Source organism: Haemorhous mexicanus, chromosome 20, assembly GCF_027477595.1.
Source record: "Haemorhous mexicanus isolate bHaeMex1 chromosome 20, bHaeMex1.pri, whole genome shotgun sequence".
Taxonomy (NCBI): domain Eukaryota; kingdom Metazoa; phylum Chordata; class Aves; order Passeriformes; family Fringillidae; genus Haemorhous; species Haemorhous mexicanus.
Window position 1 is genome coordinate 2,951,701 of NC_082360.1, and position 27,393 is coordinate 2,979,093.

Here is a 27,393-nt window from a genome sequence, read left to right on the forward strand (position 1 = left end):
GACACCACAGCTCCCCTCCAAATACAAGGTCAGGCAATGGGGAGAAGTTAAAAAAAATAAAATCAAAGTTCCAGTTCAGTCTGCTCAATTGAGGGAGTCCAACAGCTTCCTCTAGGTGCCACAAATTGAAATTTTCTTCCTGAGATGTTTCTGAATAGAGTCTTTCTCCCTTTTTCCCTTAGAAAGTTCTAATACACAAATTTTTATTCAAAATATTTTACAACCAAATGGAAGAATTTATCCCATCTTAATCCAAAGGGTTTACAAACACCTGGAGAGTAATGTGACAGCAATATTACACCATCTATACTGCTATGCTGCATTATAGAAACATAATAATAAAAAAATAATTAAGGGAAAAAATAAACATACCACAAAAGCCACTCTTCTACCTTAAAATTAGTGATTGCTTATAATTTGAATTTTTTTTTTGAAAAGCTACATCAGCCCAGCAAGAGGAAGCATGATGACCTGCATACCCACACAGGGAAGTAGATGTCTGTAAATAAATCCACCAAACCAAAGACAACACCTTTAAAATTATTTTTAAGATGCTGCTTTAAAGTGTCTTAAAAGACAGATTTTCAAGACTTTAAAGACTTATTTTCAAACAACTTTTATCCACTTTCTGAACAGGTTTTGTCCAGACAATTTCCTTAATAATTTTCAATCCAAAAAATCTTACTTTTGCTAACTATAAAATCCATTTATATATATAAATATAAAACATAAATATTAAATATCAAATACATGTAAAGTTTTGGTAACTTGCAGCTGTCTTATCTCCACAGCAGTGGGTGAAACAAGAGGGTTCTCGTGTTCAGTTTTGAATAGAAGTTTTAACATCTCTGGAACATTGGAATTAGTAGCCAAAAGCCCCTTTGCTTATGCATTAACAGGAGTGGTTTTTAGTATAAAAATACTTTCCTGGTGCCAGCCTGTGTGTGAGAGGAAATCATTTCACTGAGCAGCTCAGCCATGTCACCAGTGACTGGCCCATGCACCCAGAAATGTCATTTACAAACTAACCAAAAACAAACGAAAGGCCAGCCCCAGCAGCTAGCAGTGGGTGAGCAGTTGGCTTTGCCATTTCCCTGGTGGATTTCACAGGTGCTGAGCAAAGCCAGAGCCGTGACAATCACCCTGCCTGCAGTGACTCCTTTCCCTTTCCAGGACCTGTGCATTTGGCTGTCGATTATAGACAAGCTTTGGCAGGTTCCTGTGGCAAGCGAGCTTGGAGTCAGTTCAGTCCCGCCTTCAGAAAGGAGACTCGTGAAGGACAAAAATTTAAATAAAAATGAAGAGGGGGGGAGGAAAAAAGAAAAAGAGCAAGAATATTAAAGCTACAAAGGGCATTCAATAAAAAAGTCAGTCTCCAAAAAATGAGCAAAATTCTTTTCTAAGCTTTGCTACCCCCTGCGTACAGTCAGTTCTGCTGCCCACGAGTCACTTGTACAAAACTTCAAATATCCTCAGTGTTAACTCAGCCACTTCTGACCCCACGCTGCAGAAGGAACAGGCACCAGAGCTGAGAGCAAAACTTGGTTGTTGGAGGGCACGGAGCGACAGGAGCTGCCTTCGATAGGAGATGCTGAGGTAATGCTCAATGAGAGCGGTGGACGCAAACAAATGAATCGTAGCTGCAGGCTGGAGTAATATCAGGTGCATCTCTACACCCCGAGGGCTCAACTCCTACACGCTCAGGTCCCTCCCCTGGAACAGCCTCCTGCAGTTTCACTCAGGGCTCAGGCAGAGAACAGGTACTGCTCTCCCAGCAGTGACAGCTCCAGCGCAGCGCCCGCCCGGCGGCTCTCGGACAGCCCGGTGCCCGGTGAGTACCTTGCTTTAGAGCATTTCTTTCAATAAAACCTTGCTGATGTTAAGGAGGAAAGCTGAGGTGCTCAGTTCCCAGCTGTCCCAGCAGCCAGGGTTACTCCAGCAGGTGCACTCACGGCACCAGGCTCAGCTTTCAGCAGAAAGTTTCAACAGGAGAGGGGAATATTTCAGTCCGAGAGAAAATCTGACTCTTGCAAGTTTTTACAATAATTAACTCTTGTGGGTGCAAAGGGTTTTCAGCACCTTTTATTTATTTTTTTTTTTATTTGGGGAGTTAATATATTGAAGTATGACAAAAAAGCTGCATTGCTTAAAACTGCTGTTTTGCTGTGCCAGCTCTGCTTCCTAGAGTTGTGTCAGGTTCATCTGAAAATAATGTGTGAAAATAATGTGTTCCAGCTTTGATTTATTAATTTTTCCAGCTTCTGGAAATTTAGCAGAAAATCAGATCATTTTCTATTTTCTAGTCAGTTAGAGTGTATTAAGACATTGATTTATTAACTTGGTATGTAGAGAGATTTTTATTTCCTTTCCACGCTGCCTAAGCAAGTCATTTAATCTGTGTTTGGAGCTTCCTCTCACACCCAGACACACACACAGAGCAGTTCCCGTGGGTCTGCACCTCACACACACACTGCCCTCCCAGCCCACCCCTCTCACCCCTGCTTCCTCCTAATTAACAATCAGTTGTGTTAAAATTTATCTTTCAGTTTCAAGGACCTGGAAGTTTAGAAGGGAGGGGTGGTTAATCGCTGGAAAAATCTCAGCTAGAATAAAACTCACAAATCTTGTTCTTGCAACACCCTGGGTAGGTGACAATGGCATGTCCTTGGGTTATGCAATAATGCCACATCACAATATTTTAATTATAGCATGTCCTTCAAAATGTTCCACCCCAGTGAGTCCTCCTGGTCAGAGAGATCCACATCACCAGAAGGAGCCTGCAATAATAATGGGGTGGGCATGGGCAGCTGTTACGTACTTTGCTGAAGCAGTGTCCTAAAAAGAAATGTAATTACTGTCCCTGCTTGTAATAAAAGACATTTTGAAATTTCCTCTTTGATCAACTGGGCATCTTAAACAATTTAAACTACTTAAAACCCTAAAAAAACAACCTGGACAGATATATATGCACATATCTGTGTGTGGATGAATACACATGTGCATATGTGTGTATATACTTATCCCCACGGAGATTTTTTGTTTATATATTTACACACAATGTTCAACTACATTCCTGTTTTCTGAACCTGCCAACAGGTTAAAGGCAAGGAGGGAGCAACAAGCTGCTTTTAAAAATAGGAGGAAGGAAGCTTGGAGCAGTCAGTGTCAGGCTGGAAAGGGCGACAGGTTCGAAAGCCATGAGGAGGTTACTAGAGCCAAAAACAAACAACTAAGATAACCTCAAGTTTGATCAAGATTATCTGAATAACTTGTTTTCAATAAAAATATAAGTAAATAACACTACTGCATTTCAAAACTAGAGAATTATAATAATATATAAGCATCTGCATTTCTACAAGCAGGTCTGCAGGAAATAAATTCTCAATCTAAGAAAAAAAAGTTATGTAAAAATTATCCTCCTGTTGAAGATTTTTTTCCCCTTTTTAAAAGATATCACAAGTGATGGCATTGAAGTTAAAGGAAAAAGCAACTACTTATTTTGATATTTTCTTTCCAATACTAAATTCTAGCTTTGGCAGCACAAAACATAGATTGTACAGCTGTAAGTGACATCATTTATATAGGGACAGTTTTAATTGGTTACACCTATTTTAAACCATTAATGTCCTTTTTGACTGTGTGATCAAATAGTTTGAATGTTTTTTTAATGCTAAAATATGTCTCTCTGCCAGACACTCCTGTGAATTAGGGACCAGAGGAAGAATTATCCTACTTGTCTAACTTCAGAAATATTTTATTACTGGCATTTTTAAACCATGAGAAAAAAAGGGACTAAATAGTAAAAGAGAGAAAGAAAACATTCACCTGGCTGGCCTGACCTAAGTTTAGGAAAGGTAAACACCCTTTAAAATAAGCTGCTCTCTGCACCTCCCAAGTCAGAGCAGCAGGTTCTGGAGCCATCCAAACAAATTAAACAGAAAGAAATAAAAAGCTGTTGGAATGCTCTCCTGCTGTACCCACGGCACAGCAGCTCCAAGGCTTGAAATTTCCAGCATTAAAACTGCAACAACGCATTTTATCTTGTTAAGAAATGATAGTTAATGCTCTGTCCAACAGGAATAACTTGAATCAAAGTTAAATACCAAGTACAAAGTCAGAGGGGGGAGGACAGGACACACAGGAATTTTCATTATGAAGCAAAGGAAAGCTGGAAGAACAAGGAAATCTAATTACCATCCCTTTATTATAAATGCTGCACCTGAATGCAGATTCGGACCTTATCATCAATGCTTCACCTAAGAAAGCAATGGAGTTTTGACAACAATTATCTTTTTTCAAGAATAATTAGTACAAGCACTTCCAAGAAGATATAAAGAATAACAGGCACAAACTGACTTGACCGAGTCCATTACGAACTTTCCATGCTAGTTACAAATCATTAGGTAAAAATAAGTGCAACAAGCTCACTTAAGGCAGAAGAAAGAGCCCAGTTCCCTATCTCAGCCTCTCCTCCTGTGTCTCAACATTTCATTTATTTATTTTTTAATGTAAAAGTATTATTTTTAATATTTGAAAAGATTTCTAGCTATTGTTATTTAAAATATTTTAAAATACAATTTTTTTTAATTTATTGGACTACTATTTCAGCCATACTCCAATGAAGAGACTTTAACATGCTAATGCATTTTTCCTTGTTGCTCTTACAGTATCAGTATCCAACTCAAACAACCTCATTAAAACCTGAAAAACAAAAAGCTACTTCTCTAGAAATTCCTTTTTCATTAATCTGAAGCACATTTAATCATTTGTTACTTATAAGAAAAAGCTTGATTGTATTTTTTCTACTTGCAGAGCAGCTTTGCATTTTTAAGGGTGCCTTCACAATAACTATTTTAACAAAATTAATACTTCTATGACATCAGAAACAACATTTAATACAATATGCTAGAATTACTATACCTGATGAGCCAAGCAGCAATTCTGTAGCTTTCCCTTCAGTTTTCATCATGTGTTGCCTGTCATTTTCTGTTAAATAATCTCTGACTTAAGAAATGCAAAACATCTCTACTTGAACTAAAATCTCACAGCACATAATTACCAGCAATTCTTTTCATAAACTTAGTATTTTAATACTACTAATTCAAACTTCTATGTAAAAAGCTTTTTTTAAAAAAAAAAATGGAGCTATCTCGTCACTCTTCCAATTAGTATTCCTGTAGTTTCGGGTAACACAATAGATACAGTACGTGGTTTTGCAACAGTCATCATTTTGATAATGATGCTTGTAGTTCATGATGAAATCATCAGTTTTTAGATCTCTGCCATAACACATCCTATAAAATCATGAGAACTTGACTCCGAGAGTTTCTCACGCCTTCAGAATCAGTGAACATAATGGAACAAGCCGGTACAAGCCCTCCTGACTTATCTACCCAGCGAATCACCGGGCTGGATGAAGTATCCACAACCTTCGTTTTTCCAAAGAAAGGCAGATAGATCCTTCCCCTAGAAATCAATTACTGTCAGACACTTTTCCCCCCGAGTTAATGCACTGGGGTGCCCGTGTTAACCATGTGCAATCTGTGAGCAGCAGGAGGATGGGAGATGTGTTTATCAGGCAGAGGATTCCATTAGTCAGACACTGCAGCACTCATTTCTCTTAATTGAATTAGGAAGAGGAAGAAAATCGGTGTGGTTTTATCCTTCGAGAGATTGGGCACTTTTGAGGTATCCACTGAGACTGGGCTGTTGGGAAACGCCACACCAGTGAAGAGAGGGGTTGGTCAGTCTCAGAAAGAGCCCAGTCAGCCGCCCAAGAGCGACCCATGCACCCCACCCTTGTGTCACCACAGCAGGAAATTCCCTCCTCGCTCTCCCGGACCGGCCCGACAGGCTCGCCCCACATCCAGCCCCTGCCGGGACCTGCCTCTTCCCATCCCACCCACTCCACTCCTCTCTCAACAGCTCCACCTGGATTTCTACTTTCATCTTCTCAATGAATGTTCCTCCAGCTTTCAAAGAGAACTCCCCCGAGCTGGCAGCACAGGCAGGTGACAAGTGCTGCTGCTGGAAATTAGGCCACTTGTGTGACTGTGTTTGGGTGCGGGAGGATGCCAAAGGTCAGTGCCCATCTAACTGCAGCCTGCTTCCAGCTTTTTTATTCTGTTCTAAAATACCCGACTAATACAACATATACAGCATGAGGGGGAATGCTCTTAAGACAAGGCACTACTTTGTGTTTAGATCCAATGCTCCACTACAGCTCATTTTAAACTTTGTGTTTCAGTTCCTGCACTACCAGTGGCAGAAGCCTTGTTTTCCGGCACCCTCTTCCCTGAGACACCACAGGAGCTGGCTGCTTCTCCTCACCTGGGAAGAAGGATTCTAGAAACCTGAAAAACCGGAAACATCACGAGGCTAAAACCTAGGGAAGCCAACCACAAGAAAGTTTTTATAAAGAACCATTACATTTAATTGTTTAAAGCAGAAAAAAGAATGAGTCTCCTCAAAGAACGTAAACCCAAGAAGCCTCATTACATCCCAAGACCACCGGGAAAGCCGTTCAAGTACAAGTGCTTCCAGTGCCCCTTCACTTGCAATGAGAAATCCCACCTCTTTAACCACATGAAGTATGGCCTCTGCAAAAACTCCATCACTTTGGTGTCAGAGCAGGATCGTGTCATCAAGTGCCCGAAGGGCAGTTCCCTGGAGCCCAAACAGATCAACCAGCTGGAATCTACCGTCAAACCAACTTCCTCTAAATCTGTCACAAACGGACTGTCAAGCCTCGATTCAAAGCCTCAATATCCTTTTACAAAAGAAGATGCCAAGGAAAACGTTGAGTTACAAACCCAGGCAACAAATGCTGCAATTCAAGGACAGAAACCCGCGATTCCGAAGGAATTAAGCCCTGCCAGCTCTGCAGCAGAAGGTGCCATCAGCGTGCAGCCCCTGCTGGAGGGCATGGTCAGGCCCTCAGCCTTCGTTCCTGTCGGAGAACACCGAGACAGCAAAGGCCCAGAAATCACTGAGGCATCTGAAATCCTCTCCCTCTCTAACAAAAGTTCTCCTTTTCACACCAAGTCTGCGTTTCACGCACCGGCTCACCCGTGGAAGGCAGGTTCTTTCCTCCCAGAATTTCCACACAAAGTTGCTCCCACGAAAGGCTTTGGTTCCATTTCACCTTACATGCAACCAATGATCCCCGAGTACTCACCCCATTTCTATGAGCACCGGCTTGCTATCTACACACCTTACCTGCTCCCAGGTAGCTCAGAGTGTGAAAGCTCTGCTCTCTCTGTCTATGGAACACAAGATCAAAGACACTTTCTTCCCCACCCTGGGCCACTTCCAAAACCCCTAAATCCATCAGCATACGAACACTACCGATTGTTCCAGCAGTACCACTCCACTCCACCGATACCATATGGATTTTGTAGGCCAACAGATCCTCCATTTTACAGATTTTCACACGTAGCTGGTATTAACAGGGATCAAAACTCTCATCTGATGGAAGAAACCACCTTGCTGTACCCAGCTTCTTTAAGCCCGTCCCAACAATACCCTCTAAGCTCACATAAAAAACAAGCAGATTATGAGAAAGAAATGACATTATTGCATGCCAAAAGTAATGCTAAGGATGACCAAAATGAAAGAGAGAATGCCAAAATGAGCCCTCTCGCAGGAAGTGCAGCAACAGGCTCCCCTGGCAGACCCAGCCCCACCAACTTCACCCAGTCAAGCCACACGTGTGAGGGTTTGTTTGACCTCTCCAACAAGTCATCATCCACATCCCTGGGCAAGTATGACCAATCAGAAGAAAACTTCACAGCCTTCAGACCTGTGAGAAAAAGCACGGACCAAGCGCCCTCCCTTCAAGGAGTGCAGGCACAGCAGGAGAGAGGGGATTCACCTAACAGGTAAAATAACACTTTGCAATTCTTGTCAGGTTTACCAGGAACACACAAAGACAGGTGGGCACATTTCATGCAATGCCTGTTAGATATATTTAGATTTACAGCAGTGAGTTAATATGTTCTGTACTAACTGTGCAAAGCACAAGATGCTACAGTGAGCACACTGTTCATTCTCCTTAAATTACCAGGAATTTCCACCTTGTTTTTGTACTTCCAATGGGTTTGAGTACTTCAGGGAATTACTTCCATTACAGTGATGGGTATGGTCAAAGGGATTTGGGGATTTAAGGAGAAACAACAGAATTGTCGGACTTCTAGGCTACAAGTCTAGATTTCTTCCTCTTCCTGCCCACTTCCTGAGCCCCAGTTTAAAAGAGCAATTGATAGTGAATTCTCTTTTCTCCTTGTTTCTTCCAGCATCAATGTCACTGATGAAGACTCACACACACAGACCGACAGCCAGAACAACGCGGGGCCGCTGTCCAACACGGAGGAAGACACAGGGATAGGTCCCCTCAATCTTTCAAAAAAGCCCGACACAAGCACAGGACCTACTCATGAGCACATGTACAAAACCCCATCCAAAACAGACAGGCAGAGCTTCCTGGAAATGCAGGACATGCCCCTGAACCTCTCAGTGAAGGATTCCTGTAACACAGCCAGCCTGAAAACATCCTTCCACAGCCCATCCCACGACAACAACGGCGCCGCTGCTCCGAACGCCGAGAAGGAGAGCTCCGGAGCGGAGCCGTGCGTCCCCAAGCCCCCCAGCAGCAGTGCCTGTGACAAACCCTCGGCAGCCCAGCGTGGTGAGGCTGCAGACTTGGGGCTCATGGAGAGCTGTGATGAGCAGAAGCAGACAGCAGCTGTGGCTCTGTGCCAGCTGGCTGCCTACAGCCCCGGCACGGCGCGGCTGGATGGCGACGGCGCGCAGGACGGGCACGGCGCGCCCGCGGAGCCCGCGGCTGACGCTCAGGATACTCAGTGCAACCCAAAGGGGAAAGGACAAAAAAGGACAAACCAAAAAGAATCCACGAAATCCCAGCAAGGTGCTAAGAGGGTCAGGCCCAATGACTGCAGCAGAGTCTTCACTTTAAGGAAGAGAACAAGAGTGTCCTAATTCTCCTCCTTTCAGTGAGTTTCTGGTTACCAGCATCATCGTGAAATTTCTACAAACCCTCGTTCATTGGGCTCGGCCCATGAGAAGATACACTCAATCTCTCCATTGTAAATAATGTTCATAATTTTATATTAATATTTTTAAGCAATTGAACTTTGCCTTGTACAAGCTCAGGTTTTGATGAGTGAATTTTTGCATTCGTTGCTAAAGCCAAAGTAAATTAGATGAATCTTCAAGGGGTTTTTGCAATTGTATGATGTAAAATAACTTTTACAACTTCTTTTCTTAAACGACATTTAAGCTCTAGAAACAATATTGCTCAATAACATACTGTCATAGTCTTTTTTCAGCCTTAATTTCATCTAATGGGGGGGGGGTTTGGGTCTTTTTCTTTCCTTTGAAAATCTTTTTATGTCACTGTGCAGTAGTTTAAACAAGCTTAAGATTAAAACTGGCTTTTTAGAATATACTGTAAAAACTGCTCTGTGTATGGATGCACTTTGCCATTCTGCCCTAAGAGAGAACAACAGACCAAATTTAGTTACTCAGAGGCAGAGGCCACTTTAAATAAACTGCCCCAAACTCTGTGTAAGCGACCTCTTCTCGCACTGACTGAGACCAAGACTCAAGTCAAACCAAAGAAAGCATGCACAGGTTTAACAAATGCAGTTCATGCTCAACTTTAAGTAAATGGCTATGAAAACAATACTGAAAATATGAAGAACTAAGCAATCCAGGTGCCTGCTTTGCTGAGGTTAGACAGACACTGAGCAGCCTTCAAACTCCAGGCCTAAAAAGTTATTTATATAATTTATTTCACCTGAGGCCAACTCTCCTGGTGAAGGTCTTGTTTCAGTACATGTGTTATCACTCACTACCAGTTTCTGTGTCCTTCTACATACAGCCATAAAACTATTTCCTACTTCTACATCTGTGTATATAAACTGGCAATTTTTCAAATAAATCTTGTGATCTGTACTTACAATATATGGAAAGTCATTAATGAACACAAATACATTTACTGCACTATCTATGTTGAAGAACAGCTAGCAAGAAGTTGCTAGTTAAATTTTCAATTGGCAAGCAGAATTTTGGGACCAAATCAATTCCAAACAAAAGGAGCTTTCTTCAGTGATGGAAATTTACTACACAGGTTAATTCATCCTTACTTTTAATTCCAAATAATGAAGCTCAGAATTCCCTCTGCCTTAAAGCTGCTGTCCAGCTTGTCCAAACTGCTGCAAAAGTTCAACTAAAATAAGGCTGATCCCTGTGTAAATTTGCACAGTGTAAGGAGAACAAACCCAGAACAAGCATTATTCCCATCAAGCCACAGGTATCCATTTCTCCCTGATCATTACTCAGGTTAGAGGCATCCTCACCTGCCTGAACATCACTAATAGGTGTAAACCTACTCAAGGAAGGGGACCTGCATTCAACATAATGCAGAATTCCCAGAATTTTTTTAACTCATGTTTTGTGCTGTGCTGCTTTGAGCCAAAAGCTCAGACAGAGCACTGTAACAAGTTTAGTAATCAAACAGTATATGACAGAACTTCAGTTTCTGAGGTAAGGAACAAAAAGAGGTACACTGATCTTTAATTTAATCCTTCATAGAGAAAAGCTTCACTCACATTAGCAAAAGGCAAAAATATCAATGTAAGTTTGAAAAAAGGCAATGCAGTAACAGAAGAAGCCAAATGAACTGAAATGCCAGCAGCAGGGCAGAAGTCAGTGTGAGGTACTGAGCTGTACATCAGCATGTGATCACACAAAGAGAAGAGCTGCTTTCCAGTCCAAGATTAAAGCTTCAATCTTAGGGTCAGATGCTGCTAAATCCCTAATTTCCAAACATGAAATTACAGAGTCATGTGTCACCACTGCCACTCTTCACACTACCTTAAGCTATGTGCCTCACTCATCTCTGAAAGCAGAAAGCTTCAGTTACTATTATCCACAATTAAAAAAAAAATCTTGTGTATCTCTTTACTTGGTAATTTGAATTTCTTTAAAGTGAAAGAAGAAAAATTTTTTGGTGTTTCCTCCAAAGAATTCAAGGATTTATTCTCCCCCATCTTCATACAAATATTATTTATAATATTATATTATTTAAGCCAGCTTCAGTGGTGATCTGATCTGCCTTCTTCAAATTAAATAAAAATCTGTCATGAGGTTATCCAGATTCCCTGACAGAGGTGGGCAGTTCTGGTTTTGTCAGAACTGAAGTACAGATTTACCTATGGAGGATTTCCCTTTCATGATTCCTCAGCTGTAAACTGGAAGGTTTTTAACTGTTTCACCTTTATCATGCAAGGGCAAAAGTAATGAAAAAAGGGAAACCAACTGAAGGCTCACTGCACAAACTTTCTCACATGCAGCACATGCTAGAATGGACATGAACTCCTTCCGTGGAGACAGAGTAATAATCTGCTTTAAATGCCATATTTGACAGCACATCCTCAAACTAGACAAGATTTAGCACCCTGACTTTCTAGTGTAAAACACCAGCTTTGAAACATTTTTTAAATTTAGTGTTCAATTCTCTGCTCAACACAGGAGCACCAGATGGGACCCAAAGAACCATCTAGAACAAGCCACTTAAAAGCACCCAAGAGTGGATGTCAACTGCTACACTGTGCTTTTGTCATTCCCACTGTGTATGGCATTGACCAAAATCACATTAATATCTCTGTAATTCAGTGTATGTTGATAACTACAGAACACACAAAGAAACAATTCCTCTGCCCTGTTCTTTTTCCTTCCATCTTGCTATTTCAAAAACCCATTTAAAACATAAACAGTTCATGTATAAATTACATGAAACTGGCCTTTGAAATTTAACCATAAACAAACAGCAGAAGCTACTGGCTTTAAAGTGCAAGTTAGTCATCAATTATTTAATATATTCTGCTTAAATAATGACACTGACACAATATGGAGACATGCAGAATTGTTTTATACAAGTGTACAAAGAAACATGGGAGGAAAGAAGAAAGAAGAAAACCCCAAGAAATTAATTCCATTTTGGAAAGAAATATTTATTAAGTATTAAAAAAGGCACACCCAAGCCAATGCTTTAGACAGAAGTACTTAAATATCCCCATGGGCAAATGTTTTACTGTAGAACTCAGTGGTTCAGTCATCACCCAGCACACACACATCAGCAAATCCCAGTCTACTGCCACACATTTGGTGCCTAATAATATCAATTATTTCATGAACTTACAGCCAGCAAGTCCAACTCACCATCTGGGATTCGGGAAGGGAGCAGCAATCCTCTCCTGCCCAGCTCAGCCAGGGCCAGGCACCCCCCGTGCCACGCCGTGTCTGTTTCCTGGAAACTAAAGTCAGGACAAATTCTGTTAAAACTGGCCCTCCCTCTCAGGACTTCATTTCTTAAAGTGAATTCCTAACATGTTAAAAGACCCCTAATCCAAACCAGCCTGTTCTTATTGTGTTATTGATGGCAAAGGACTTGTAAAATACAAGTTGAACATGTTTTCCTTCCTGTTTATACAACATAAACAGTGCTATAAATATGATTAAATACTCAAAAAACTCATTTATGACTATAAATGTAACTCAATACAGAAGATTCAATACTTGAAAGTCATAGAGAAAAGGAAAACAACTTCCTAGTACATGGGCAGAAAGAGTACAGAACATACCCAAAATAACTAATGAGTTTAGTGCCAAATGCAGCCCTTAACTTGCAAAAGAGGTTCACATGGCAATTCCCAGCAAACCCATTACAAGAGTTTATGAAGTAAGCAAACAGTGAGTTTTATCCACCTTTAGAAAACATAAACCAGAGAAACTTGTAATGAACACAGCAAAAAACCCCAAATGGTAAATAATTTTTAGTGGTCTGGCAGATAATGAAGTGAAAAGAGGAAAGGTGGCATGCTGCAGGATTAAATCTGAACAGAGTTCATTCTGTGTTACACGAGGAGTAGGAACCTGAGAAGACAGCCAGGCTAGGTCATATCCAAGCTTCATCTCTCCCAACACCATCTCTGAATTGCACCTCTGAGAGCAGGTGCTCAGCCAAAGAGAAGCAGGACCCCCATCCCCTTCTTGCCCCCCTGGCTTTGGCAATCAGCAGCACAGAGACAGCTGAACCAGAGGCTGGAGCCGGACTCATTATTTAATAACCTCTGAAGGGACTCTCTTCCATTAATTTGGATAATCCCTTTTTGAACTCCCTTTACACTTTTGGCTCCCATAACATCCCGTGGCAATGACTTCCACTGGTTAATTATAATTGTGTGGAAATGCACTTCCTGCTGCTTCCTGCTCTGGCACCAGGGAGAGTGAATGGTAAACAGCCTCTTGCTCTCCCTCCTTCTGGCCTATTTACAGGGGAGATCCAGCAAATCCCACCCCTCCACTTCTCCTTCCCACCTGTAAAAAGCCCCATCAGTTAAACCACTTCTCAGTGATTTCGTTTCATCTCTCCCTTTCCTCATCATTTCCAACATTTCTCTTGTTTTCAGTTAAACCACTTCTCAGTGATTTCGTTTCATCTCTCCCTTTCCTCATCATTTCCAACATTTCTCTTGTTTTCCCTGCCAGGGCTGAGCGCTCCCCTGATGCACTCTCACAGATCAGTGGCTTCCAGGGCTTTGACAGTGAGCAGCATTTTGCCCCAAGTACATCAGTTTGCATGCATTAGACATTATATTTTACATGACATTTACTGTCATAGTACCTCACCTGGGCTTCTGTAACACTTTCCTTCCTGTCACTTTTACCTCTCACTACATTAAATCAGCTTTGAATATCAGCTGGTCTCCTCAGCCCCTCATTCCCCTTTTTTCCAGGATTCTTTATGTGTATGCTGAGCAACACAAGGCTCATACCCCAGTGGAACTGAGCTGACAATCTCACTACACTGTGAAAAGTCAGCACTCATTTCTTCCCTGACTCTTGTCTTTTGATATGTCTGCACAGAACAAATCCTTCCTTCTTATCCCAAGAGGTAAAAGAGAGTGCCTCTGATGAGCACCTGCTTTATTCCTATTTTGGTCTCTAGATATTTAGTGCAAAGACTCCAACAGAGGCTCTCTCTGTCCTTGCCTACATTTGTTCCCAGGTGTTTCTGAAGAAAGCAGGTCACTCAATTACTAGTTGAATTACTCATCCCTATGACTTGAAAAACAAGGAAAGAAAACACAGTGAGCACAGGTCTTTGAAGCTCCAGGGATAATTGAGATCAGCAGCACCTCTTAAATTAATCACAGTAACACAGTGAGGGATCATCTCAGTGGATACTTTCCTTGCAAGTCTTTCACACTTTATACCTTCTTTTTTTTCCTAATGTGTTATCCTGTGAGCTGGCATCCTTTATTTGTACTCACAACCAAAGTGAAAGCACTTTTTAAAACTGGGGCCATCTGAGTGACAAACTGCTCCTGAGCAGCATTTCTTGCCAATAAAGAAACTCTTTTTGTTATTGGCTTGCCCTAAACCACTCATTTAGATTTCAGGCACTCAATGCAGCTGTGATGAGCAACTTGGTATTAAACAAAAGCACATGATACTTGTTGAATTTTTTGTTTAATGACTTTACATGCTCTACAGGAATGCAAAGCCATGACATCCAACACTAAAGTGCCCCAAAAGAACATCCCACAGCTCTGGGTGCCCCAAGCAGAGTCTCCACTGGCCCCAAATCCTGTCTGACACAGGCATGAGCAGATCCCTTGGCCAGAGTCTGAGAACCTGCACATCCACTCTGCAAAACACTTCCAAACTCTGGCAGATGATGGAGAGGCTTGCAGACAACAAGCAGACTTTTTGTTCAGGTAAATATTCTCAGTATCCACAAGGTGCTATGGCAAGAAGTTTTTAGAGTTTAACTGTAAAAACTGAGTAACACCACTGTCTTTATTCTAAACCTGCCACCTGATGCTTCAGTTTGCTTCTAGTAACACAAATCCTAGAGGGCAACCACATCCACACCATTCCCAAGTGCAGAAATCTCTATTATACCCTATCTACTCCTCACTCTCCCTACATGTTTCAGCCTCTTCTCACCTCTGGTGAACCTCAGAACATCATTTCCAGCTCTGCTGGGTTTCTGAGGATGGACACTGAACTCAAGACATGAGCTTGAGCACAGCAGGAATCTCTAAAGTAGCAAGTTAATGAGCATTTTCTTTATCTTTCCTAAGATTACTTCAGTCCCTGCACATTACCTTAGTATGGGGTCACAAGGAGAGATCAGAAATAATTTCTTTATTGAATACCCTTAGCCCATCTGTGCCCTCAAAGATTTTGAAATCTGAGAGGACAGCAAGACAATTTACAGATTTTTAAACCTTTCTTCCTCACTGCTGTCCCCCTGTTCCACAAGCAGACATGTTTTAGATGTGTGTAAAGTGTGAAATAAGATTTTTACCTAAAACAGTCCAACAGAGACCCAATCACATCATCTGCTAATTCTTTTGGAAGTCTTCCAGTTATTCTACCAATTCTACAGAAGAAGAAAAAGAAAGAAGCATACAATGGATCATTAGTACTACAGTTGATTGGTAAATTATAGGGAAAAAATTAGCTACTGGAATCCTCCTGACTTCAAGATGCCACTCCACTGCCCTGAGACTGATATCCTTAAACAATAATCTCAAACTTTAAAAAAAACTACACAGCAGTGAACCCCCCACAGAAATGCATTTCAAAAGAGAAAGAGCAAAAAATCATTTTGAAGAAATGTTTCTTTGCACTCTTCAAATCTTGTCTTGCCCAGAACATTTCCAAACCCACCTGAAATTCCCTAAGAACTGACTGAGTTTTCACCAGCAGAAGAGACAAAAGTGTCTGTGCACCCACCCACCCACCCCAGGCTGTGCTAAAGCCATTTGCAGTAACAGCAAATACTGGCAATATACCCAAATTATCAATCATTACATCACATTTCTATAGAACAAGACAGAAATCCATTTTTCCATGTTATATATTATTTATATGTATTGTTTACAGTCACCATAACAAACTCACCCTTTGGCTGCAGACCACCTCACAATGGTGTCTTTGTCTTTCAGGCCAACCAACAATTGTTCTGCAAATAATTTTATTTAAAAAAAAAACAGATTATTCTTATTGATAATAGAAAAAATTCTTAAGGAGTTCAAACTTCATTTGCCTCTTTCTATAAAAATCTTTGTATTGTATCTAGATTTATTCTGTTTTTCACATGACTTGAAACTAAAAGGCAAGAAATATGTCAAAATGGTTTATGGAAAAAGATTGAAATTTTAAGTGCTGTAAAAGATTCAAAATGGAGGCCATGGTGCTTTATGCAGAGGTTCATTAGACATTCAGTTATAAAAGTCTTCTGATGCAGTTTTTGCCTATTTCTTTACAGAATATCCACCAGCCAGCTAGCAGAGGACATGCTGTACAACTGCATATTAAGAAACAAATGCTGTTCCTTTGATACTACCACAGTCTCAAAATTAAACCATAATTCTTCAGCTTTCATGTGACATAGTTTTTGTTGTGTATTTCATTATAAATTTTAATTCATTTGTAAAAGGCTCAGGGCATCTCTTTTATATAACTGGATAAAATTGGTAAAATGTATTTCAGTGTGTTTATACCTCCATGGCCAATTCTACAACAAATACTCCAGTACTGAGTTTCTGACTGAGATGCTGAAATCCAACTCATTTGACCAAATGCCATCTATTTTAATCAGCTGCACAGACAGAAGTTTCAGAGTCTTTCCAGCTGTTCACAGCAGCACAGATACCCACATTACTTTTTTAGCCCCAAGCAGATAATTTTCCAACGTATGTTTAATTTGCAGCATGTGAGAAATGGATCTGTAGAGAATTTTTCAAGTTTAATAGAAGGTTTATATAGTATGTATTTATATATAAATTTTGTATTTGTGTATAAATTTTAAATTTAAATTTAAAAGGGCATAATCCAACAGCACCATTGCAACAACTTCTCTCCAGCTTTAACACACCTACAACATTTTCAATCTCTGCTGGAATGTCATATTCCTCATCATCATCATCATCAGCTTCAGCAGCAGCAACTTCTCTCTTCTGGCTCTGCCCAGCAGCACCCTGAGCCTGCAGGTTGGCAGCCAGGGAGCGACAGCCACGCTGGTACCTGCAGCAAACACAGCTCCAGTGATTTCTGATTGAACTGCCAGCTGCAGCAGGGACACACTGCCACAAAGGCTGTCTGCCACCTCCTGCACCTCCCAGGGCACAGCTCTCCAGTTATTTAGTGGCTGTTTAAAGGAAAGGGAGAAATATCCCATTCTCCTTGCTCCTGACCCAGTTGTCTGTTTTCCAAGGTGAGAAGAGCCAGACTATTCAAATAGTTCCTTTTCATTATCCCTCCCTTTCCTGTTTCACTATAACCTATTTTCCACTGCTAACAACAAAGAGAAACAAAATTCCCATGCCCAAAAGTCTCTCCAAAAACTAAAAAAAAAAAAAAAAAAAAAAAAAAATTAAAAAATTAATAAAATCATCTTATTAAAAATTGCTTTTTAAATCTCAAAGCCAGCTTAGTACTTTCTGACCAAGCTGTACTCGAATATTTAGCCCGTGGTGCAGATGCATTCTTACAAAAGATAGACTTTACATGCTAAACTGACTTTTGCCATGGGGCAAGGTACATTCTCCACCTAAAAAGAATTTTCTATGCCTAAGGATGTTCTCAAAAGCCAGTAAAATAAATACAATAAAAATAGTCACCAAGGGAGCCTGCAATTTTAAAATATCAGTGCGAGAAATCTCAAAAAGAGTTTGCCCTCTGGCAGTAGGTAAAACCAGACACCAAAACCTGACTAATATGCAAAACCAGAGCAGGATTGCAAACCACTTTTCCCCTGTGAACTTTCTATCGAATCAGGGTAGGACCAGGTAATGGAAAAAGTTATGTTCACTCTTACAAAATTGTACTAAATCAGCTTCAGAACAAAGGTCTTCCCATATTTAGTGAGTTATGCATTATATAGGAACAGGCTTCTGCTTGTGCAATGTGCAAAGTCAGATTTGGCTTGTCCCAGCACTCACTTATGTACCAAAATTGAAAAAAAATACAGGAAACTAAATACAGTGGAGGAATTCTCCTTTTTCCAAATAATGCAAATGAAGAATATATGCAGAAAAAATCCCACACAGATTTCTTTTTCTTTAAAGGAAGGTTCAGAGGGGCAGAAGGCAAATGTATGGATTTATGTATTTGTAGTGGCTTTTATGCTTTTGGATTTTCCTTTTTTTTTGAACTTTTCAGCTTTGAACTGACCTCCACTTTGCTACCTTTGGTTTCACAAATGTCAGCCCAAGCCTCTGGACCAGTTTCATGCCCAGCTTGCGCAGAACCATCTGATTGCTTTCTGACAGCTTGCAGCTGTCAAGACACTCCAGAACAGTAGTGGCTGTAAAAGAAAACAAAACACCAGAAAAACTGCTTTTAAAACCACCTTGGTATGAACATCTCAAAGTTTTGAAAGCTTTTTAGGAGATTTCTATTTTTGAAGGCACTACTGAAATGCAAATGCCCCGTTACCTACTCTGTGGTAGGTGACACTGCTCAAACAGCTGCAATATCCCTCACTGCCCAGCCAGGGGAGATGGCTTTAAGGATCAGCTTTGATGATGAAAATTATAATCTACATTTCTCTGAGTGTTTATGTTTCTGGAAGCAACAAATCCAAGTGTCTTTCAGTGTCTAACAGAACCAGAAGCTAGAAAATGTAATTCTTTTACTCAGAAAATCTCCTGCACACTGAAGAAGCTTTCCCTTTCCTCATTTAGTATTTTCAGGCAGCACCAAATCCTGACACTGAAATTTTTATGATGATGGATGTCCAGAAACATTTACACATGAGAAACACTGTGGATGTGTAAACAATCAGCCACAAAACCTCTCATTTGGGCACATCAAAGGTAACAAAGTTATTTGTCCAGCAAGTAAAAAAACACAGAGAAAGGAGAATCTTGGGTTAATGAGGATAAAGTTCCAGGATTCAAAATTTTCACAAGGAAGCTATGGCTGTTACAAATAAAAAAGCCCTTCTGCAGTTTCATTAGGTTGAAAAGAATTCTTCAGAAGTTGACCATTAGCTAATAGAGACTAATGACTCAGGCTCTGAAAGAGCCACTGGGCTTCCAACTGCACTGCTCAGAGGGAACCACAGCAGCCAAACCCTCTGCAGCCTCCTTCCCCAGCCTCATATCAGGGCTTTCAAAATACAAAGAGATCAAAGAAAATGCAATTATTTCAAAGTCTGAGCCACTGTAAGACATGACTTACAAATCTGCTCAAGTCTTTAAAAAGAGTGGTGATGCATCTTGATGTACTGAAATTACAAATGAAACAAACAATCCATGCAGACAACAAGCCAGTGATGATTATTATTGCTTCAATACCTTCCAGCAACCTGGATTTTTTTGCAGTTATAAAAGCCCAAGAGACTGATAGTTTAGGAGGAAGAGGCTGCAGAAACATCATCATTCAAAGACAGAAAATAAATTAAGAATATATAAATAAAGGCCTCTTCCAAGTCCTGCCAACCCTTGAATCTAAAATATCCTACAGACCCATGTAAATTACTCTAGGGCTAGTGTTTGTTTTTAATTCAACTTCTATGTCACAAGTGACTTCAAAAAGGATCTTGCTTTGACATTTGCCTATTTTTTCCTCCATTTCATCCTCAGATCTGTTATAATTAAAAATCTTGGATATTTTTTGTCTCTCACATTTTCTTTTCCTGAACAGTTCCCATCTGAATATCTGCTTCTCAGCTGTGAGCATTCTAGATTTTCTAGGGTAAATTCACTCATTGATATGCCCCTGATTTTCCTCTTATTACAGACTCATAACTCACTATTCTTTCCATGCCATGAGCCAAAGCTTCTGATTTCACCAGCAGGGTTGATGCTGTGAGCTCAATATGCTCCTTCCATACTGTGCTGTACTGTGGTATTTTCTAAATTCTGTCCTTTTCTGTGGCACTGTAATTTTCCCAGTCTGTTTCTTTTTCTGCTTCTCTGGCAGCCTCCCCAGTGGATTCTGCCCTTCCTGTGCAATGGCATTCCCAGGATTTGCACCTGTGTCATTCCATGCTGTTTGTCTTCACTATCTTATCTCCATCATCACCCATCTCTCAGGCATTTGCTAAGGAAGTGTCTGCATCTCAGCCTTAGGAACTGGGAGAATGAGACTTTCCAGCACCAGAACTAAACACCTTCTCAGGGCCAAAATAATTTCATGAGTGAAATCACAAACACTCTAAAGTGAGTCTACATTCCAGCTTGGTTTCTGAGAATGGCACAAACCCCATTTCTGCTACTCAGATAAGCTCCACAAAACTGACCAGGCCTTTTGTAGTGTTTTGGAACAAGCCACCACCTTTCCCTGCCTCCCTTTATTGCTACCAATAAGGCCCAAGATCACACTGCAGTCAGTTCTGATCCTATTTCAAGATTCACCCCAAGACAAACATAATTCCCAAATGCAGCTACACTGTTCAGAAACCTCCATACTCTCTTTTTCTCTTTTTGGCTTCCTGGCTATTCCTAATTGCACCCAACATAATCTCTTTTTACTAAAAAACTTCTCTTATTCCAAAATTATCCCAACATGACTCCAGCTGTGTCCTGTACACAGCTGGTTCTTAAAACTTGGGTTTTTTGAAATCCTGTGTTTGTATTAAAACTTGAAGAGTCTCTGCTGAACTCCCAGCAGTAATATGTACAAAACCAGTTTATGCTCAACTAAATTTCAAACAAATATTTCCCACATCTAACAGTTTCTCTGTTCTGGGTTCAGCTCCTGTGTCACAGCAATGGCCAGTGTGACCACCTGCCAAATCCTCTGAGGTGCTTCTCCAACACAGCATTCCCTGGTGGCATCTGCTCCTCCCTCACTGTCATTTCTGCTTTTGCTGCCCTCATTTTCCCTGCTTTATCACTGTGGATTTTACTCCTTACAGAGCCACTTGTCACCAGGTTAATCTTCCTTTCCCTTTTCTACTGCAATGGCTTGAAAAACAGAACCCAGGCTATTACAAACTTACCATATGGTAAACAGTCTTCTCTCTTGCCATGTTTAAACAGCTGTGCCTACAATTAAAATAGGGAACACAGACATGAGAATACAGAGATTCTGTAACACAATATATCAAGCATTTAGCTCTAAGATATTTCTAATGTTCTCATGGTAATGTGTAGTGTTTGCTGATTTAAATAGCATAAAAGGAGGAGTCTCAGGGTGCAGTTCTTCTTGGTAACTGCTCAGGGGAGTGAGGGGGCCAAAAAACAGTTAAAAGAAAATTTAAAAAAAAAAAAAAACCAGAATAAAAAATGAGGAAAGAAAAAGGCCACCAGTTTTGGGCTAGCTCAGGTCCCTGACCCATCAGGCTCAGTGCTGGGTCACAGGAGCTCAGTGTGCTGCAACCACTGCTTGTGAGAGACTGAACCACCTACAGACACCTGCAAATACACCTCCAGCAGGCCAACTGCAATTCCTGTGCCCAGGGAACTTTATCTGCAGCTAAACATCCCAGTGAGATGAAAGCCCAGCACTGCAGCCAGACAAGGACCATTAACACCTGACAGAACACGTTACACATTAAAAGCTTCCTCAGCTCCCCATGGAGCAAAAACCTGGCCAGGCTCTTGTTTGTCCTTGCTCTGGCACTCACCAGAAGCAAAAATCTTCCTCAATAAATATGCCTGGGAGTGAAACAAGAACAGACTTCCCCAGAAAAGAGGTACTTTCTCACACATACCAAACACACACACATGCCTCCCGCGCTGCAGGCGTGGCTGCGAGCAACAGAGGCAAGAAAAACACCCCGGGGCTGTGTACCCAGTCCCTTTGGCTTTGTTACTAAATTGCATTTCAGGATCACAAATCAGCACTACTACAAGTAGCAGAGACGGGAATTTCATATTATATATCAAAGTATTTGAGATGTTAATGCAGGGAAGTGTGAGGGCTCCCTTAAATATGACTTTTGCAAAGCAGCAATGCAATAGAATGACTTCAGGCCCAGCCAACAGAAATAAATATCACTTTAAATGTATAAATTGGCACAGCTTTTAGCAATATATGAAGTCAGTGTTAAAAACAATACAAAAATTTCCCATTGACATACATCAAAACTCTGCTTGTACTAAAAAAGCCTAAAAAATATGCCAGAGAAACTGCAAATCTTTGGGACAACAAATCTAGAGCTCCTCTAAAACTTTTTCTGTCTTTGTTGAAACACGCAGAAACTCATTTCATCACTTTGTTCCTGTGTTCTGCTTTAAATCCCCATCCCTGGTTTCTCCACACACATTGCTGTGGATGCTGGAGACAGGGCAGCATCCCTGCATCCTCACAATTCCTTCCCTGCATCCTCACAATTCCTTCCCTCCACCCTCACAATTCCTTCCCTCCATCCTCACAACTCCTTCTCCTTTCTGCCTAACTTAACAGCAAACATTATTTTTAAGGCACACACGGGCTTACTCCAAATTATTATTATTATTATTATTATTATTATTATTATTATTATTGTTATTATTATTATATTCAAGCATATTCAAGCAAAGCACAGTGTAATTCCTCAAGCAGTGATAATGCAGAGAAACAGCTTTTGAACAGATCTTTGGGAATGCTCCTGGACAAACAAACACCTCTGGGTGTGTGCTCTCAGCACACTGCTGGGGAGCTGGAACAGAATCCTCCCACCAACCCATTTCAGTCTGCAGTTCCCAAATTCTGGCACCTTTCTCCAAGCTTCTCCACGTGTCCTCACACCCTTGAGTCCAAGGCTGAATTAAGTCCTGACTCCTCAGGAACAACACAACTGGAAGGTGCCACCTCTGAGAGAGATGGAAGGAATCAACCAAAACACAAAAGGAAATGAGAAAAATTCAAATATTGCACAGTATTTTTTAAATGCTTTTCCTCACACACCTATGAATCAGTTTAGAACAGCAACCTTGGCAGATTCCATTTCATAATAATTTCTATTATTTTCTGAACAAAAAGGTGAAACACACATTGTCTCCCTACAGCAGTTTCACTAAAACTTAAAGAACAACCATTTTCAACTCAGAACATCTACTCCTATCATGGGGATTTATAATACACATTTGGTAATAAAAGTCATTATGCCAACAGCTATAAATCAACTGAGATGTGCATTAGGATGTTTTATTTTATCAATATGAGTTTTTAGGAGAAGTAAAAATTGTCCAAAAGACACCACAGCTAATTAATCAATAATTATTAATTTTAATTAATAACTAAACCTTTTTTAAAGGGCCATAATATTTACATGACTTTTGATCAATGAAATCTGTTCCCAATGGTTTAGGAATAAACACAGCTGAAAATGCCAATTGGTTGAATGGGAAGAAAGTTCTTTCTGCACCCACTGAGGTGCACTGGGGGTCAGATACAACCTTGGAGCAGGTTCCTGGAGCTTCTACAACAGATACATCAGGCATTTCTCTGTGTCAGAGAAGTTTAACAGCTATTTCAAAAATAAATTTTACAGAAGTAAATAGGTAACAGCCCAACTGTGGAGAACTACTCTTCAGATATTCTACACAGCAGTGTCTAGGGTTTTTTTCTGAGTGTAGAGAAGACAAGAGAGAAGTGTTCATTATTTATTTATGAGTCAAAGCATGCAAAAGCATCCCCAAGTCCAAATCTCTAAAACCTTTGATTGTAATAGATGTATTTTTCTCAAAGAAAATAAAAGAGCACTTGAACCAATGCTGGCTTTTGAGAAGTAAAAAAAATATTTCCTTCCAGCACATGCCACAGTCAGGCATTTACAGCAGAGTTACACCTCCAGAAAAATACTGTAAATCTGGAACTAACAGGGATCATATTAAAAAATAAATGTTCATGATGCATAAATGAAAATGATGAGGGGAAAAAAAAAAAAGCAGCAAAAAGAGCAAATCAACATTACAGCACCCAGCTTAAACTTCCTGCCTTGAAGGAAGAAAAATATCCAAGGCACACCATTTCCAAAAATCTGATACAAACAAAGCAATTAATAAGCTTGGTTTGCCACCTGCACAGGCATTTTGGTGGCAGAGGGCTGACACGAGGAGCCTGCCTGTCGGAGCAGCCCAGCAGTGGCAGCCACGCCACAGGCTCCTCTAAGGAGGACACAGAGCACACAGCAACCTACCCAACCTGCTCAGCTGTTGAAAAGTATGTGACTCCCTCTCTTATAAATAATTAAGCCACCTACAAATTAGAGAAAATCAGTGGTGTGCAAGCAATGACGACTGTCAAGTCTGGTTCTGCTTTAGAAACAGCACAGGGCAAGGCAAACAAAGCCCAGTTTCTTAATAATCCCAGCAGAGACACCACACCTGCCAATTGTCTGCATAACCCACTTTGGGCTCGACCTGCAGGAGATCTATCAGTCGGGAGCATCTCCAGGACTTGTTCCCCAAGCTACACAAATCACCACGAGGGGTGGCCTGCCTGGTGGGGAGTGAGTGGATCTTCCTGCCGAGCAGGAGACACAGGTCTGGATCTACCCTCTGGTTGTTACCAAGAGGAGGGCTGGGAGGATAATTCCAGCCTGGCTGGGAAGAGCAGGAAATGATCCCTTGCACTGCTCTGGAGCACCCCCTGGTAGCCACACAACAGCCCGGGAATGCCACCAGCCATCCCTGCCTCGGGGCCAGGAGCAGGGAGGGAGAACACGCTGGCAGAACTGAAGTTCACTTGGAAGGAGGGAATATTTAATGCACTCTACCTGCAGCTGAAGGTAAACTGGGCTAGTTAAAGGCCTTGCTCTTGCTGTGCCTCCACACAAGCAGCATTCCTGCTGTGGGCTGCACGTGTTTGGGTGTTGAGCATCAACATGACACCGACACTGACAGACACCAACAGAGTGATGGCAGCTTTCATGTGATCCCAGTTATTTATCAGCTGAACATCTGAAATGTTTACACTAACACATGGAGAGCTGGCAGAGTATCTCCTTTCCATCTTGAGATTACCAAAACCCACGGATTTTAAATACTCAGAAGGTAAAAAACATTTAGCAGCTTGAGATAGTACTGTGTTCTAACAAGAAAAAGAAACAGCTTTATGGTAACAGAACTTCTGAACCTGGAATGAACCACAAAAGCTCTGGTGAGAAGAGAAAAACCCAGCAGTATCAGACAGGGCCACATTAGAAGAATACTCTGTGCCAGCCAGGAGAGGAATGGCACGAGCAGAAAGGAGTCAGTGCCCTTGGTACCTGCAGACATAAGAACATTGGTACCTCTCACCAACACTGCTTTTTCTACACTTTTATCACCAAACCACTAAGGAACAACCCCTTTTTTAAAAAAATAAGGCCAATAGACAATCCTAAAACAGCAAATTCTCTGAGAATGCCAAAAATACAGAGACTTGGGAAACATTCTATTTGGAAATATTCTATTTTTGTGCCTCTGGGTCTGAAAGAATGGAGTTAGAGAGTTCTTTCTTCCCTGGAGCCAAATTTACATAAGCATGTAGCTATTGCTAAATAACCTTTGCATTAGAGACAGCTCAGGGAAATGCCTCGTTCTTAAGACTCTCGAGTTTCATCAGATCACTGTGTAGGGCGTTTTATTTTTTTTAATTATTACTCACACTTGTATACTGAATCACTTATAAAACAAATAAGGTTTAATAAGTTTCAATGCCCAAGGCTACCTCAACGTGATGACATCTCTGTCACGCAAGAACTGGGAGTGCTGCGCCCTGCAGCGATAACTAAAAAGCTGTTTGATATAATGGCAGGTTTAAAAGCAAACCTCCAGACCAAGAGAATTTAAAATGCAGATTCTTGAAACAGGCTAGAAGTTTCCTTCAAGTAAACAAATGTTATAAAAAAGTAGCAATTGCTTAATAATCCAACATTTTCAGTCCTTCAGATGCCAAAGGACAGGAGTAGGGCAGCAAATTAAATGCCATAGCGCAACAGAGCTTTCAACAAAGGAGGGCAGTTTGAAACAGAGAATTTGAAATAGTGGCAGCAGAGGTGCCTGCTGGTGCCCCCCGTTGGGAAATGGTGAGTTCCTGAGGACAGGTGGAAGGAGCAGAGAGCCACAGGCCCCAGTGCAATTACAATATGCAAGGCGGGGTGCGTGTTCCGACAGGAGCCGCGGAACGGCCGGACTCGTTCTGCACACAACGCTGAGTGAGATGAAACAGCAGCACACACCTGATCAGCCAGGCTCACGGCCACGAAGAGGCAGATCAAAGTCAGCCACGGCCAACTACTCACTGCGTCCCTGACTTGCAGTTTCACTTCATTGAAATGCAGGAGTTTCGTGTCTTTTCCGAGCAATTTTTCCATGCCGGCCTCGCTCGGGGCCGCTCGGTAAATGCAGACCAAAAACCCTAACCCAACCAAAACCCACCCTGCTCACGGCAGCCCCACTCTGCTCTGATGTGGGGAGACTTTTTATCCCCACTCTGGTGGGTTACATCATTCCCAAAACCCACCTTGCTGTACTGACCAGAACTGAAAAATGGTCTCTTTTCTCTGCTTGTTCAGAGAGATGGCCAAGCAGCTGCAGTTTGACTCTTAAAGTAACAAAGTGCTGGAGGAATCCAAGGGCAAAGAATTCTGAAGCTCGTTGCCACAACTTTTAGCTGCCCTTCATGAGGATGTGCCCTGCTTTACACATTTAGTGATTACTTGTTATGTTAAAATACATTGTATTTATTTATAGAATAGAATATATTATATACTGCATGAAGTTAGAATCTTGCATGATAAAGAGAATTGTTTACTTATTTTGAACATTTATTTCAGGTGATATTTTTGACAACCTAGTGTTGCTCCAAGTGTGAGACAAAATTCTTAATATTAAACTACTAAGAATATATGTAATTATATATAAATATGATTTATAACATTTAACTCTTGAAATAATTATTTCCTGCTCTCCTTGAGCACCTACATGCATACACATACTATTCTGAAAACCTTTACTCCCTAATGATACAACTCATTGTAGTGACTCAAAGGAGAAATTGAAGACTAAATGCAAGACAAGGCTTTACAAATCTGCTCATATCTACCAACTGGAACAGGAATTATGAGCTGTGGAGAAGGAAAAAAAAAAAAATCCCAGAAAAGCAAAGCAGCAGGCTCTGCTCCCAGGTCTATTGTATCACATTCTGGTTTCGATTCTACTTGTTGAGTATTCACCTGTTTCGCTTAGTGCGCACTAATGAACAGGTGGATGGAGCCAAAGCCAAACTCAAAGGAATTATGACAAAACACTAATGCATTATACATCCTGCAGGTCTCATCATGCCCCGGGAATGGCAAACAGGCAGTCTCCCTTTCCAGATCTGACAATAAAATGATGAAACATCATTCTGTCTTTTGAAACGCTGCAATGC

At 41.0% G+C, this 27,393-nt stretch overlaps 2 protein-coding genes across 3 annotated transcripts in view; one reads left to right on the top strand and one right to left on the bottom strand.

Moving 5' to 3' along the window:
- The window catches only part of TBCD (tubulin folding cofactor D), a 120,867-nt gene that overhangs the window by 83,650 nt on the left and 9,824 nt on the right, over nt 1–27,393 (bottom strand). For both annotated transcript variants that reach the window (XM_059864302.1, XM_059864300.1), the window contains exons 9-14: nt 21,050–21,095; nt 18,274–18,406; nt 16,976–17,124; nt 16,000–16,060; nt 15,401–15,475; nt 12,244–12,338 (exon numbers count right to left, since the gene is read on the bottom strand). In XM_059864302.1, the coding sequence (XP_059720285.1) occupies nt 12,244–12,338; nt 15,401–15,475; nt 16,000–16,060; nt 16,976–17,124; nt 18,274–18,406; nt 21,050–21,095 (559 nt within the window). The remainder of the gene's footprint in view (nt 1–12,243; nt 12,339–15,400; nt 15,476–15,999; nt 16,061–16,975; nt 17,125–18,273; nt 18,407–21,049; nt 21,096–27,393) is intronic.
- On the top strand, nt 1,686–9,982 carry ZNF750 (zinc finger protein 750). The gene is made up of 3 exons (XM_059864303.1): nt 1,686–1,831; nt 6,248–7,880; nt 8,295–9,982. Exons 2-3 carry the CDS (start codon nt 6,457–6,459, stop codon nt 8,995–8,997), a joined length of 2,127 nt encoding a protein of 708 aa, XP_059720286.1. The 5' UTR covers nt 1,686–1,831; nt 6,248–6,456; the 3' UTR covers nt 8,998–9,982.